General features: G+C 42.1%; 1 protein-coding gene across 3 annotated transcripts in view; it reads left to right on the top strand.

Annotated features, from left to right (window-relative positions):
• Positions 1-13,987, top strand: part of INPP5K (inositol polyphosphate-5-phosphatase K) — a 62,657-nt gene extending 48,670 nt beyond the window's left edge. For all 3 annotated transcript variants that reach the window (XM_068270289.1, XM_068270288.1, XM_068270287.1), the window contains 2 exons: positions 1,889-1,993; positions 3,557-13,987. In XM_068270289.1, coding sequence (XP_068126390.1) covers positions 1,889-1,993; positions 3,557-3,652 — 201 coding nt within the window. In that variant the 3' untranslated portion in view covers positions 3,653-13,987. The remainder of the gene's footprint in view (positions 1-1,888; positions 1,994-3,556) is intronic.
• The last annotated feature ends 3,048 nt before the right edge of the window (positions 13,988-17,035 follow it).

Genomic DNA, 17,035 nt, shown 5'->3' with positions numbered 1-17,035 from the left:
AAGGCCTTCTTCAGAAGGATGAATGGACGATTGATGGACAAAGATGTTGATGAGTGATAATTTCTTATTGGCCTCAACTTATTTCTTTTTGTTAAAGTTTATACATACATTTCCTAATAATGCTACCCTTATACAGAGCTCTTGGTATAAAACTGGCCATCTCATGATTTTCTACAAGCACATTCTGTTTAAAGAGAACCCGAGGTGGGGTTCTGAAAACGTAATCCACATACAGAGACTGGGTCTGCCTATAGAGCCCAGCCTCTGTTGTTAGTCAGATTCCCCCTAAGCCCCCCCTGCGCTCTGCGAGACCCCATTAATCACAGCCGCGCTGTCGACACGCAGCGTGTCACAGCGGGCTGTGTTTACCTCTCTAATGCCAGTCTCGCCGCTCCCCCGCCTCCTGCATCGCTTCGGTCCCCGCCCACGCAGGGACCGGAGCGATGCAGGAGGCGGGGGAGAGCGGAGACTGACATTAGAGAGGTAAACATAGCCCGCACAGCGCGGCTGTGATTAATGGGGTCTCGCTGAGTACAGGGGGAGCTTAGGGGGAATCTGACTAGCAACAGAGGCTGGGCTCTATAGGCAGACCCAGTCTCTGTATGGGGATTTCGTTGTTAGAACCCCGCCTCGGGTTCTCTTTAAAGCATAAAAAGAATTCTATCTACAGCTTGAATCCCAAATAGGACTTTCCTAAAATCCCCTGGCCTTATTTTATATTTCAAGGTTAAAATCTGCTTTAGGTTTTGACTGCCTCAGGTACGTGAGTGTATTTTGTAAAAGTTATTTAGCGCAGACGCAGATCTTGAGCTACTGAACTTGTTTCCTGTTCCGTATAGTCAGATGTGGTGTTCTCAGCACACAGTTTTATAACCCTTAACTATTTATCAGTGAGAGTTGTGCTACAGTCCAACTGCTGGTGAGTTGTCATTTAGAGTCCTGGATTCTTAACCCTTTCAGTCAGGAAAGAAAGGAAAATAGCCTATTTCTAAGAAGGATAAAGACTGTGCAAACACATGTATATCTCTTCATGGGGTTGATCCACAAAAGGCCGGTAACATTTGCCCACCATGCATCCTGGAGCTAGTAACGCTCGTTACGCCAATAGCATGACGAGCGTTACCATAGCAATGCTAGACCTGCTTTTGTTACTGTTATCTTTTGACTTGCTGTGTTAATATGTTATCTTTTGATTGATAACTTCTGTCCATGGCATTTGTGTGTTATTCCTTTATTGAAATAAACAAAATCAATAAAACGTTTGAAAACAAAACAAAAACCCCAGAAGTGGGAGGAAAATCTTTCCCCACATGTGCATCACCGGTGTGTTTGGTACACTGGGCAGCCCTCACCTCAGAAGAAACGTAGGATGAAGTTCAGGGTAGACTGTTCATGCTCATGATTGGCCGCTCCACACTTTGAGCTGCTGGGAAGAGACACTCCCAGGTTGCAATGGGGGTAGAGGGCATGTCAGGAAGTCTGTTTCTGGCTGCTATGTTTTCCCTGGCTCACTTGTATCCCTACTTACGAGCAGGTGCTGGAATTTTAGGAGGCAGAAAAAGCCTCAATCCATATGATAAAATATGCCAAACTTTTAAATAGCACAACAATGTATGTAGGTTGTGTAGAATAAATGATTTGGTTGCTATTGTGACCCTCACATTACCTATCAAAGCTGTGATCATCCCTATTAGAATTCCTGTTATCAGATCAGTGCAGAGGGAAGACGAAAGATCACATTAATTCTCTGTATTATATCAGACATGACCAGAAGCTGCATGACTTTGGTTTTTACTTTCATAACACATATAGCTTTGCATTAGTGCACCATTTTTATTTTCCTTTGTTCATATAAATATTTATGAATTCCCATCTTGACATTTTCTAGGTTTACATTAGTGCTGATGAGATCCCACTTGAAGGGGGTGAATTCCTCTTGTGCTACTTCTGCCACAATCTGCAGTGCTTGGCTGGTATTAGCGAGCCTTTCCAGGTATGCCGTTTAACTGTTCCATGTGTGGCAATATCCAACACTATATACAAAACATGACTGGCACACCAAGTTATTGCGTTGCATAAACGTTTGTATTATAGCAAAAGTGTAAATCATATGAGTCCTCGTCCACCCCCAACCACCTCTCGGTGAGAGTCCCCCCTCGGTCCTTGGCCCCCTACTGTTTACCCTATACACATCCTTCATTGGCAAGGTTATCTCCTCCATGGGTTTTAACCATTATCTGTATGCAGATGACACCCAGATCTACCTCCACACCCCTGACATATCTACCACTACCATGGACCAGGTCTCCTCCTGTCTATCAGCCATCTCCTCCTGGATGTCCGCTAGGTTCCTGAAACTAAATCTAGACAATACGGAATTTATGATCTTCCCACCCCGGCCATCCATGAACCTCCCAGATGTGCATGTCACTGTTAACCACACTACCATTCGCCCTACCTATCAAGCCCGCTGTCTGGGTGTCACCCTGGACTCCGCAATCTCCTTCACTCCCCACATCCAAAACCTCACAAAGTCCTGCAACTTCCACCTTCGTAACATCTGTAAGATTCGCCCTTTTCTGACCTCTGCCACCACCAAACTCCTCATCCATTCCCTCATAATTTCCTGCCTTGACTACTGCAATGCCCTTCTGTCTGGTCTCCCTATGGCCCGAACAGCCCCACTGCAGTCCATCATGAATGCGGCAGCCAGAATTATCCACTGCTCCCATCGCTCCACCACGGCGGATCCCCTCCTTGAATCCCTCCACTGGCTTCCTATCCAGTCCAGAATCAGATTCAAGATACTGTGTCTGACCTACAAATCTGTCCACAAAACCTGTCCATCCTACATTTCCAATCTTGCTCAGAGGTACACACCTAGCTGCTCACTCCGCTCTTCCAATGAACTTTGCCTAACCGCCCCCCGCATCACCCAGTCCCATGCACGCCTCCAGGACTTCTCAAGAGCTGCTCCAACACTATGGAACTCCCTACTTCCACCCATTAGGGCAGCCCCCTCCTTCAACATCTTCAAGAAGGCCCTCAAAACTCACCTTTTCACTCTGGCCTACTACCCCTCACAAGTGCTCTAAACCCACAGCTGAACTCTGGTCCCCTACCTTCCGTGTCCTACCTCTCCCTCTAGATTGTAAGCCTTTGGACAGGGTCCTCCTCCTTTGAGTCCTACCTGATCATGCGCCTCCATTACTGTGAACCCATGCTATGCATCTGAGTGAACCTAACTTGCCTAATCTCCATGCTCCCCTCCAGTGACTGACTAAGCATTACCTTGTACTCATACTGTGCTGCATGATCTGATCTTTCTTGTATTCAGGTATTGTCATTTTGCTGTATGTCACCCCTAAATATTGTATGTATCCCTATTTATTGTCCAGCGCTGCGTAATATGTTGGCGCTTTATAAATACAATAAATAAATAAATAATACAGATGGTGCCGGTCTTCATGCAATTATGAAGGAAATCGCATGAAGATCGACACAACTAACCCCCATTCAAACTAATTTCTGTTTTCTCTTTTTATATGTGACATAGATACAGCCTGGGAAGACTTTACCTGCAAAAGTTGGTGTCCAAGATTACACTGATGACCCCGCCAAGACTGACATGTTTATGGGTGCCGGGTTCTAAGGCTTCTGTCATCATGGAGACTAGATAATTATCTGTACGGAGGTTCTGCCAATAATAGTTTCTCTTTGTATTTCACACCACTGAAGGAATGGAGTGTACGCCTTGCCTTGCTGTGCCTTCAGCAGAATGGCGGAAAATCTCCTCAGGTGTAATTATCCCACAATGCATTTCTCTCACACTGGATGGAATAGGAGGAAGTAGAGCACTTTTGGACTGTAATAGACAATTAGTTTTAATTTGTTTTTGTTTTTTAAAGAAAAGGACTTTTTTTGACGATTACTATTATTTTAAAAGATGAATACTTGATAGTGGATTGTTTATACACGTTTTAAGCTAAAGCTATACCATGCAGCCAACAATCACCATTGCCTCCAAATATCATGAGAGGAGCTGTTATGACAGTCAAAGCAGAGCAGACTGTGTTTTTACCCACAGCAACATGATTTTACCAGATATTGTTCAAGTTAAGTTTACACTTTGAGGGCTCGTTCACACTGGAGGTGTTTTGTGATTTATTTATTTTTAATTTAGCACTGGAGATTTCCAAAATCGCCCTGAAAGCGCTTGTGCAATGATTCTCTATGAGAGAGTTCACATCTGAGTGTCTGTTTCCAATCCGCTCAGCAAAGCGCTGCCTGTACGATTTTTGAGGTGATTCCACCTCAATGGAAGGTATAGGAAAAAACGCAAAACACTCACAAAATTGCTTTGTGTAGCGTTTGCGTGAGCGTTTTTAAAAATAAATAAATTGTATTTATTCTTTTCCAGGTCAAAGAGTTCACTTCCTGACTTGCGTCAGGGAGTGAATAAAAAAAAACACTCAGGAAAAGCGCTTAGAAAAGAGCTTTTCACAAAACTGCATCACCCACCCACACGCCGGGAGAGGAAAAAAACCCCTCTAAAAAAGCCCAACACGGACGGACAAGCGAGCAGAAAGCAATGGGAACGAGGCCTAAAAAAATGTATTGAACGTCTGATTTTTATGGATTACAGAGCGTTTCTCATTGCACTGCTCATTAAATATTGCCTATTGGTACTAAAGCTCTGCTCCCCAGTGTTACTTCAAGCAGGTATAGCTTGCAGTGTATTAAGAATTGATATTCCGTTTATTATTGCTTAACATGTGCTGCTATTGAACATTATTTATAGAGCTAAATATCGGGACCAGATGTTCCCAAATGCTAATTGTGCTTTCAGATCTCTTTGAATCGTACAGCTTGTTTATTTCTTGGGACAGTGCTGAAAGTATTATGGAATACTTGGAGTCTTCTAGTGGCCAATCAGGTGCTGGAATTTTATTGATGGAAATGTTGGATTGTACGATCAAATCGTTAACTCGTAACAATGCTTGAAAGTAGGCATCCGCCTTTACATATAATGATATGTTCTTATATCTAGTCCTGTAATCTTCAAATGACAGTTGTCATGCTGAGAGCTTAACATATCTCCAGATTCAGACCAATAGTAGCTTAGCCATTGAGAAATCCTTCTGAGCAATGAGGATAGCAATGGCGTGTGGTAAAGCTATAACATTACATCCACATGTATGTCTAGATTCTTGCTGGATTCACAAAAGCACAAAACGCAATCACATTGCGATTTTAGCATGCAATTTTTTGTGGTTTGCGGTTTTCTGTACATTGGCCTCAGTCCCGACGCTGAAAAATGTAGCAAAGTCAGGGAATGCATGCTGGCAGGGGCGTAGCAATAGGAGTTGCTTCCTCAACTACAGTATTAGCTCTCTATTGGTCCTGTGCTCAGAATAATCACTTTTATAGATAGTTTGAATAGTAAACAAACTGTTCCCCATCCCCTTCTTGCACCTCGGACACTGTAGTTGCCATTGGCAGGTTTTGGTGCGCCATATCAATTGTTATATATAGAGTGCTTGGGGGGGCCCCATTGTAAAACTTGCATCGGGGCCCACAACTTAGCTACGCCACTGGACTGCATGCTGGGAAGATCGGAATGCATTTGGTGTGAAGAAGTTCCTGCGATTCCCGTTTTGCGATCGGCAAACCACCAATCGGAAAATCGGATTGGAACACTGTTAGTGTGAATGTGCCCTAATAAGTTTGGTGTACTCCATTAAGGCTATTTACATGGATACATGCAAACGCCCTTCCCTTCTGATGTCCCCACACTCATTTGTTAATGATCTGAATGGCAGGGGCTGTGCTTGGTTCTGGCACAGGTGTGGGGCTGAGCACTGAGTGGAAGAAATAAATACTGTATATGGAAAGAGTACCTTGGATCCGGGCCTTATGGATCACACCAAAACTGTTAAGAGGATTTGCATCCTACATTCCATTTAAAGGACCCCTGACGTGACAAGGATATGGAGACTGCCATATTTATTTCCTTTTAAAGGGAATTTAAACTGAGGATATGGATTTTTCCTTTTAAAATATCAGTTGCCTGACTCTCCTGCTGATCCTGTGTCTCTAATACTTTTAGCCACAGCCCCTCAACAAGCATGCAGATCAGGTGCTCTGACTGAAGTCAGACTGGATTAGCTGCATGCTTGTTTCAGGTGTGTGATTCAGCCACAGCTGCAGCCAGGGCCGGATTTAGGCCAAGGCCATCTAGGCCATAGCCTAGGGAACCACAGGAGCAAGAGTACCAAAGCAGCAGGCTAAACAGGTGCAGCATTTGCAAGCTTGCAAATGCTGCAATGCAGGGAGATCAGGCGAGCGCCTGATCTCCCTGCTGCCAGCCACCTGTGCAGGGCCACCTTGTTCTCTGTGCACTTTGGCATTGTGGCGGGCAGCTACGGACTTGGGTAGCATTGGAGACCGAGGGGAAGTGGAAGCTTCTGCACTGGAGACGAGCAGAGAAGTGAGTGACACTGATGGCTGCTGTGGTGTGGAGGTGAGCTGTGCTGAAAGAGGGGGAGTGGGAAAGGGAGGGCTTAAGGGTGTCATCAGGCTACCTTTCCGGGAGGCGAAGGGGTCATCAGGCTGCCTATACTAGAGGGAAAGAGCGGAGGGGGTCATCTGGCTAACTATACTGGAGGGGGCGGCTGGTGACATTGGCCTTGGGTAGTAAAGAGTACAAATCCAGCCCTGGCTGCAGCCAAAGAGATCAGCAGGACTGACAAGCAACTGGTATTGGGTGGAGCTTAGGACGGAGTGTGCAAGACACTGGCAGCCACCCGGGAATTTTGAATTTACATGCACATATGATTTTACCAAGGAGAGACATCTGATCTGCAGTGAATGCTCTATTGCTGGTCTGTGGTCGGTCAGCCAGTTTATCTGGTGAGCAGTTAATTTGTATATTGGTGATTGGGATCGCAAGTGGTGAAAAGTAGTGTATGTGCATGGTGTTATAAGCAGAGGGAACAACTGGAGTCACTAATGCACACCATAAGCGATTCTTGTTTGGATTTTCCAAGGATTTGTCAGGACAAGGTGGTTGTTTAAGTGTTGATTGCTGGTCTGCCATTGGTCAGCCTTGAGATCTGGTGAGCGATTATTTCACATGTTAACAGTGGATTGGATCTAAGTCGTTCTGTGAGGAGAAAGACTTTGAAAATTATTGGAACTTTGTGTATCACTTTATTATGTGGGAGTGCCTATACACCATACAATTAATTTACTTAAGATTTAACTTGGAGTAACTCTACCTAGAGGTGTGGCAAACCCAGTAGGTCTTTGATTGTGTAATATTAGGAAGCAGTGTAATTATATTCAATATACAAGCAACTGGTATTGTTTAAAAGGAAACATCCATATCCCTCTCATTTAAGGTTCCCTTTAAGCCATACCAGCTGTCCTGCTGATCCTCTGCCTGTAATACTTTTAGCCATAGTCCCTGAACAAGCATGCAGCATATCAGATGTTTCTGACTGAAGTTTGACAAGATTAGCTGCATACTTGTTTCAGGTGTGTGAGTCAGGCAGTACTACAGCCAAATAGACCAGCAGGGCTGCCAGGCAACTGGTATTGCTTGAAAGGAAATAAATATCTAGGTACATCTCACTTCAGTTGTCCTTAAACCACCTCATGCCATAGGCTGAAGGGTTAAATGCATTCGGCAGAATGGATGTTGATATAAACATCCTATTTGCACTAATAGTGCACAAATTAGGACGTTTATAAATGTCCGTTTTGCATGAAGCGGTTAATATAAGTGACAGGTTCATTACAGGGTAAAAACCTTTGTTATATATTTTAGTGATTTAACATTGAAAGTGTTGAATACATTCAACTGGTAAACACAAAATAAAGAGCAGGCACTGAAAACGTGAGCTGTCCTGCAAGATGCTTGCTGCAACTGTGCAGCTCAACGCACAAAGGGCAATCTGCAAAGATTGTATGTATATTCGCCCTCCCTTTCTGGTACAGCTTGTTAAAAATGTTATGTATTCAAATAGTGTTATATGTTACAAAGTATCGATTATTGGGTATTTTTAGTCATACATTTTTCATATCCAGACCTTTGTAAATTACAAAGAAGTATCCAGTCTCAGATAAAAACCTGGTTGTTTTCTAATGTTTTTTTTTTATTATGAAGACAGAATTGTTTCATAATGGGCCTCTGACAGATTTATTACATCAGTTCTGCATAGCTACTATTTGATTTGCTAAAGGAGGTACCGGTAGATGTAAAGGATCCTATCAGAACTGCTACCACAGCCAAAACTTGCATCCAGCACAGTGATCTGCCCCTACCCAACTCCCAGCAGCAGTGCTAGTTCCGGGGCACTGCATGCCTCTTTACAATAATACGCAGTGACAAGTAACAGCTGTGCTGCCCCATTGAAAGAAAACAAAAAATCCATTGAAATAATTCAAAACTTTATTAGCTTCTACTAGTTACAGGACAAATATTTTGCTCGCAGCTCATACCAGTAAAAAAGAAATGAATATGCATCTGATCAGAAAATATAGATTTGTCTCTATATGCACGCAAACCATAATATCATGCTTTCATTCCTTTTTAAGTGTTTTTCTTAGTTGATGCCTTTTAATTCCATTTATTTTGCACTTCATCTAGCAGAAAGCAAGTTTCTGTTTTTGTGTGTTGCTTGTGTTTTTTGTTTTTGTTCTTTATTCATCTTTTATCTGGTTATCAGACTGCTTTTTTCTTTTAATGATCATGCAGTTACCAGGGAAACTAGACTATAATAGTTTAAAAACAGATATGACTAAAAGTAAATGTATGAGTTGTTGATGTAAAATGAGTCATCCAAACAACTGCTAGTTATAGGCTAGAAAGTATAATTGGCCACAGATTAGTTGATGCATACATCTAACTTGCTTTACTCTTGCCAAGCTTATAATGCTTGTTGCATCTGCATTGCTGGATGTGTTGATAGTTGTGTGTGATTATAATATCGTATTTATACAGTATGTAATTTCACTGTGAGACTTCATATTTGCACGACAATCATGTAAGTGTCTAATATTTGAACAATACTTTTTTCAGATCCATTAGCAGGACCAAAATAATCAGTGCCTTGATTAAATCCCAGATTCAGTTTCTGCATAGCTTACTTTTTAACGATTGGTAAGATTGGGAGGGTGAAATATTTTAATCTTGATGTCTCCGAGAAGCTTTGGAGACATAAACTGTAGGTATTTGTCTATAATGAGACAAACTGAATCCGATCATGGAGGTAAATGTATACTAGGGAGAGCTACATGTATACTATGGACTTTTAGTCCCTGAAGTCCTTTTACAGTTCTGTATGAAATGCTTGCAGTAGGTAAGTGGTTCGTTGTACTGTAGTTCCTACTTATATAGGCGTTTGTCTTGTTTTCCTGAGGACTAGAGAAGAGTAGCTTACCTCTGAATATTTTACAAGATTGACCCAGTGTAATGTGTATATATAGCAGCAGTGAATGTAACTGAGTGTAAGTGTTCAGTAAGGAGTGGAAGGGGAGCTGTTTCATTGCCTTAGTGCTATGCAGAAAAAATTATACTGACTTTTCACTGTGTTATACGGAGAAAAATGGCATTAACTAGCGCTGCCATAAACCACAATCCAATCCAACTGCTAGAAGGTACAGTTGAGTCAGTCATAGCGAGTTCTAATGCAGATGTTTTCTTCATTGACATTTTAAAGTAAATCTGGAAGAAAAAAGTTAAATACCCAGGTAGAGGGAAGCCTCTAGATGATCCGGAGACTTCCCATGTTGTCCTGGGACCCTCTTCTGATTGGCAGCTGCACTGTGCATCCGAGAGTCCTGTCTGCACAGGCGGAGTAGCACGGAGGAAGAAAGCCATGCACAAGCAGCTCCGTGCTGCTGCACAGAGGCAGACAGGATTCGCACAGTGAGGGCGCACACCCACATGAAGGTGAGAACGGCAGTAAGCGCAAATCCAACAAGCTCAAGATCCCAGTGCTGGATCATAGGGGTTAAAGACAATGGGGGAAGCCCTTAATTAAGGAACATCCCTCTACATATCTAATCTTTATTGAAAATTTTCCTTTCAGGCTCACTTTAACAATCTTGTAATTTGATGCTTCCGCTTCAAAAAATTGTTTGAAACTGCTGAAAAATTACTTTTGTTTGATAGCACAATCTGTTGTTTGTAATTGCCTATTACACTGATCAAAATGTAGCTTTTACTCATAAGGTGACTATGCATCTAGCAATTTAAGGCCCGATCGACCAACCGATTTGATAGTTTTATCGAATTGATTGAAATTTGGTTCCACAACAAGCCAGCCTTCCTGCCAACGGATTCAACAGATTTCAGAGCAAAATCATTCAAATGTGTCGATCGAACATGCTTGGAAATCTAGGGCTGATGTGGTCGATCATGTGCGCTGCGGTAACCATGCAGTATCTGGACAAGCGACAAATGCGACTGAACTCCCAGCCGCTGTCCCCCCCCCCCCCCCAAAATGTTACTGTGCTCCCATCCAACACAGTGCCCCTACATTAAAATCTCACCAGTTTCAGCTATTACGAGTGTCCAACTGTTCTTGTCCAGCCCCCTTCACGTCCCAAGTGGCTGCCACGTAAAGCACTGCCACATATTTGATGTCAAACATGTCATGCTGAGATCGATCAGCCTGCAGTGTATGGGCAGCCAACACATCTCTCTCTGATGAGATTTGTGTCTTGGTCAATTTATCTCTAGACCTAACCTTTCTCTTATATGATGCATTTGTGCATCTTTAAAGACGTGCATTACCTTGCAAAACAGTAATATGGTTTGTGTGGGTTTGAAGGTGCTCTTGTGATGTCCTTCACCACAGTGATTGGAAATGGCCTGCTGTGCTTAGACAGCCTATGGCCTTATGCTCATGTATGGTTATACAACTCAAATATCATAATTTAAAGTAGCCTGTTCATCATTCCATTTTACATCTCCTACTGTGCAAGAGCATTTGTCTTTCTGCAGTATGTGTAGACACTGGCCTGTTTTAATGCACATTAATCAGTGGTGTTTACACAAGCCAAAGACACGCGTTTAATCCTGCACCCTGCGTACAGTCACTGCCATGGCTCTCGTGCAGGGGAAGTATTACTGTATTACTGTAATATGTTGTCAAACTGATGCAAAACTGTTTAGTGCCCCACATCTTCAATACAATTCCCCATCAGAATACTTTTTTCTGGGGCTCTTTTGCATTTAGTGTTGCAGGTGTCACTAAGCCACAGGTTAAAAAGATACGCCTTGATGTGCACAAGACAATAATACACACCGCACGACAAAACGAGTGACTTCCTTAAAGACGTGCGTTTACCATATCGTTAAAGCTCCACAGCGACGTCTCTTCACCATAGTACATAATAGCATAAACGTTCTAGATTTGTGTACACATTAACAGTTTGCAGACGTCTTCTCACCGTCTTTTCCAAAATCAATCTGACAAATGGAATGATTCAACCTCTTCTTATCTGTCGTTTGCCGTTTTCTTATCTATTTTCTCGCTCAGTCGTCCGCACGTCTACACGTGACAACTGTTTGAAATCAACTTTTTGAAATTGTTTGATTTTCGCTCACTGTAAAAGACGGAGGTTGAGCGTGTGTATTGGGCTTTACTTAACCTCCTGGGCGTTACGCACGCAGGAGGGTTTGCAGCCAGGAGTCCCCCACTATAATTTTAAGCGATCGGATAGTTCTAATATCTTCAGCTAGCAGTGGTGGTCGGCATCCTTAGATTACGTTTGATTTCCCCTGGCCGCTAAATACATTACCCCCCCTGGATCCAACAATCGCTGCAGCCTCCCCGGACAGCTCCGCTCTTCTTTATGGGGAAGATCGAACATGACGTCATGCGCAGACCCGATCCTCCCCATAGAGAGGACTGGAGATGTGCTGGGAGGCAGCGCGATCGCTGGATCCAGGAGGGTAATGTATTTAGCGGCGATCGGGGGGGGGATCAAACGTATTCTAAGGATGCCGACCACCACTGCTAGCTAGCCTAGTGCTAGCTGAAGATATTAGAACTATCCGATCGCTTAAAATTATAATGGGGAGACTCCTGGGGACAGCTGGCGGTATGCCTGACACAGTGTCGAGCATACTGCTAAGGAGGTTAATACAAACGTTTGCAGCGTGAAAATGGAGCTCAATTTAATTGCTCCATTTCCAAGATGTGTAAATTTGCATGAAACTAAATTATCTTGGCATTATTTGCACCTCATTGACCATTTAGTAGTTTATTGTTGCGGCTGATTTGTGCACGTGTCTGGAGTTCTCTTCTACCTTGTTAGTAGTAGAGAGCCAAAATTTCATGTTTCGTAATAACAAGAAATTTGCACTTACGACATGAAATTGTAATTTCTTATCAGAAAATTCAGAATTTTTAATTTCATGTCATTTCCAGATTAATCGTAATTTTGTGTTACTCATTCTTTCTTGTGAAATAAAAAAACAATTGTCCTGAAAAATACTCATAATTCGAGTATAGTTGGTAATACGCAAAATGTCATGCAATTTTTCAAGAGTACGATTTTTCCATTAAGATTGGAATTGTTAAATTTAGTGAAAGCGTAATTGGCACATTACCATCCTCACTTCTCTTTAGAACTGATAAAACTACTTGGTTAGTGATGAAAGATCTAGAATACCTCCAGCTGAAGTTAAGGCCCGTACACACGCCAAACAAAAGTTGTGGAAACACAGACCAACGCCATAGAAACAACTTTACCAACAATGTTGTTGAAATGACAACTCTTTTCCGCACACCACTATTGAAAGCAACCAACTCCTCTAAATACTGCGCGGAAACAGCAGTATACACAACATGTCCGTACTCAGTAGAACAGTGTCGTTCAAACGACATTGTACTCATGTGGGAAACTGTACAACATTTGCCCAACAGTCGCATGAGTTGATCCGCCAGACGGTATCAGCTGCTTATCATGCTGATTAGCTACATTTTTGCACACGGTTGTCATCCGCCATGTCGAAATCTGTCTCTTATCTGACATTTCAAAAGACTTTAGTTGAACATGTGTACGAGGCTTTGCTTTATTTCTTGTTGGTATACACCACACCTGAATAGATAAAAATCCAAGAGGCAGGTGGCTCTTGATCTGCACCACATGCATGATTAGCGCCTGGTTTTGACCAGACCTAGTTTGGTAAATACTTCTCTTGGAGTTTAGGACTGCAAAGGCTCTGCACTGAATATACATACTATGTTTCTCGTCCTCCACCCAGAGATAAATAGGTTTGGACAAAAAGTTTCTTTTAATTACCGTTCCCGAGTACTACCTGTGATTTTCAGGTTTCGTTTCATGTTTTGATAAATGCTGAGTTATTTTCTTAGACTTGTATGGTTATTTATTAGTTTTGTGGTTTAGTTGTAATTTAGTAACATTATAATCCCACAGAACTGTTTGTTGTCTGTTTAAACATGCTGTCCTTCTTTAAAGTCCCTAATCGCTGAAGTCATTTGGCACGGGATTCCTGTAGAGCAGTTGACTGACTGTGTTGGGTGACATTGGGCCTGATGCAGAACTGCCAGTAAAATTGTTGTGCACAGGCAGAGAATTATCATGACCCGCAGTACATGGGTGATGCAAGTGTTACATTACTTGTTTGATGCACATTACCATAGCAATGCTTGCGTTACCCTTGTACAGCAGGTTGTGCTAATTGCACAGTACTCTGCTAACACTAGTACCAGTAATATTGTCATGCGCTGTTTGTGCACAGAAATTTTACCAGCGGTTCGTGCATCAGACCATTGTATTTTATGAATACTATCGTTTGGAATTTCTTCATTCTTCACAATTTCCAGCTACTTGTGATGTACACATTTATATTTACACATTGAGAATGTAGATTTGTAGCACTCGGCCTTTGTGATGTTTGTAAATGAATATTAACCAATAAAATGCTTCCTGTTACTGCTCATTAGCTTGTGTTTTATTTGTGAATTATTTCCGATCAAGAAATAGATGAAGGACAACTGAAGTGAGAAGGATATGGAGGCTGCCATATTTATTCCCTTTTAAAGAATACCAGTTGCCTGGCAGCCCTGTTGATCTATTTGGCTGCTGAAGTGTCTGAATCACCCCAGAAACAAGCATGCAGATAATCTTGTCAGAAACACCTAATCTGCTGCATGCTTGTTCAGGGGCATTCAGTCTGGCTTTGCTCAGGAATCTTTATAGCTGAGTCTATGTTCTCTGATGTCTTTTCAAGCCCAAGCCTGCCCCCTTCTGGCTCTGCTCAGGAATCATTATAGCTGAGTCATTATAGCAAAGCCAGACTGAATACTCAGTTGGGGATTTTATCAGGGCTGGTAAGAAGCAGGCTGAGCAGTGAAGAATGAAACCGAGATGGGTAGGTGTTTTTTCTCTAATGTTCCCACTGATATATATGGTAAAATACATGAGGGTGCTTAATCTGTGGTTCACTTTAAAGCGTAATATAACCCAGAATTTCTTCTTTGCGCTAAAAGATTATTTACAGCATATAAAATACTAACACAATGTTGTTGTTTTTTTTAGTAAAACCGCATTCAAAGGGTTACATCACAGGGCTGACTCTTTCTTCCGCAGGGAGAACCCGCATCCGAACTGCTGTTAAGCTTATCTTGTGTACACATTCTTTACTTGATACATTTATGTAAACATTCTCTGGCTGTGCAGGACTTCAGCTGATGAGTCCTGGGGTGAAACACAGGTCAGAAATCACTGGTGGCTGCATTCACAACAGAATTACAACAGTTATGAATAAAATTCACCAGCAGCTTTAAAAATAAATTAACTGAACTTTGGGAAGTTATAATGTCTAAATGAATAAAAATACTTGTGCACAAAAGCAAATATAATTGTATGGGTTATAAAAAGTAGGAAAACACATTTTTGTTGAAAATGTTGTCAGTGTTTTAAACCGAGTGAAAACAGTACTTGTGTACTATTTACTACATTAGAGTATTACATCACCATTTGTTAATATTAAAAAATAACAGAAGGTTAAAAAGATCTGAATTTGTTCTAATCACAGCTTCGAAACACATTGTTGTAAAATGTGACATCCGTAAGTGAAAATAATCATCAAAACTGAAAGAGAAAATGACATACCACACCAATGGAAAGCACAGAACCCAGCGTACACTTTAAATTGTGATCACTTATTGAATCTTTACTTTCAGAACTATAACGGATTTATTGGCTCCCCACCCCCCACCTCAAGAAATGTCCAATTGATTATGGCAGAGGCAGGTAGCCTGGAACCCACTACGGCACTTTTGCATGCTTGCAGCATTTCTGGAGCGATCCCGGAGCAATTGTATCAGTGGCTACAGTAGCCAAATTGCAATTGCTCCAGGAATCACTGTGAAATCCCAGCAATTCTGCGATCTGGCAAATCATGGACTCCTTGCGACTGCCACAAAACGGCTGTAGTGGGTCCAAGGCCTATGAGATCATGGGTTCCACTCAGTTCCAACAGTCGCCATCTTTACTGCTGTCACTTGTATGGCTTATTTGATTTTCAAACTAAAGGTGGCATAGTGGTTAACGCTCTTGCCTTGCAGCGCTGGGTCCCCGATTTGAATCCCAGCCAGGTCAACATCTGCAAGGAGTTTGTATGTTCTCCCCGTGACTGCATGGGTTTCCTCTGGGTACTCCGATTTCCTCCCACATCCCAAAAACGTACAGATAAGTTAATTGGCTTCCTCCTAAACTGGCCCTAGACTATGATACATACACTACACCAGTGTTTCTCAACATTTTATTGGTATGTTGTATGTTGATACGTGGGATGGAAGGTCTCGCTTACCAAGAAAGGTTAGATAAACTGGGTTTATTTAGTCTAGAGAAAAGACGCCTTAGAGGAGATCTAATTAACATGTATAAATACATCAGAGGGCAATATAATAGCTTGGCGGATGAGCTTTTTGTCCCTAGGCCTTCTCAAAGGACTAGAGGACATGATCCGCGCATGGAGGAAAAACGTTTTAGCCATTTATTTAGGAAAGGGTTCTTTACAGTAAGAGTGATTAAGATGTGGAATGCATTGCCACAGGAAGTCGTTATGGCAAACTCTATACCTGCATTTAAAGGGGGCTTAGATGCTTTCCTTGCGTTGAAAGACATCCATGGCAACAATTACTAGGTTATGCCTAATGATGTTGATCCAGGGATTTTATCTGATTGCCATCTGGAGTCGGGAAGGAATTTTTCCCTCTTGGGGCTAATTGGACCATGCCTTGTAAGGGTTTTTTCACCTTCCTCTGGATCAACAGGGATATGTGAGGGAGCAGGCTGGAGTTGTACTTTGTACTGGTTGAACTCGATGGACGTATGTCTTTTTTTCAACCAAAATAACTATGTAACCCTTTTAAAACCCTGTACTCACCAAGGACCCCCTAGCATTGTAAACATTATCACAAGCACCCCTTCACATATATTTACTCGTAGTACATGATCATTGGTATTAAAACATTGCCAAGTATTTTTGGTGTTGTTTAAATAAGATTTATTTTCTAAAACTTTGTTATTCTTGGTTAAGTATATCAAGCCTGAGTACCTCCTAGAACCATCAGAAGTACCCCCTGGGGTACGCGTATCACACGTTGAGAACCTAGGCAATACAGGATACATACATAGACATATGACTATGGTAGGGACTAGATTGTGAGCTCCTTTGAGGGACAGTTAGTGACAATATACTCTGTACAGCTCTGCGTAATACGTTGGCGCTATATAAATACTAAAATAATCTATAATGTCTGCTTAATAACTGCCTGGTTACTACAGGATGCCATGACATGCAGACTACATGTTACGTAATGATAACACAATACGTTGCAACTTGGAAATGCAGAAAAGCCCATTGAGTTGTGTAAGCTTGTTCGCATATATGCTAATATATTGTGTTATTGTGGAACATAGTTGGGACTGACTGCATTTTGCCCGCCACCAAAAGGACCTCTCAATCACAAGAAGAATACAA

The sequence above is a fragment of the Hyperolius riggenbachi genome, chromosome 2 (assembly GCF_040937935.1).
Source record: "Hyperolius riggenbachi isolate aHypRig1 chromosome 2, aHypRig1.pri, whole genome shotgun sequence".
Classification (NCBI taxonomy): domain Eukaryota; kingdom Metazoa; phylum Chordata; class Amphibia; order Anura; family Hyperoliidae; genus Hyperolius; species Hyperolius riggenbachi.
Note: the sequence above shows the minus strand (reverse complement) of the source record. Positions and strands in the feature narration are given on the sequence as shown.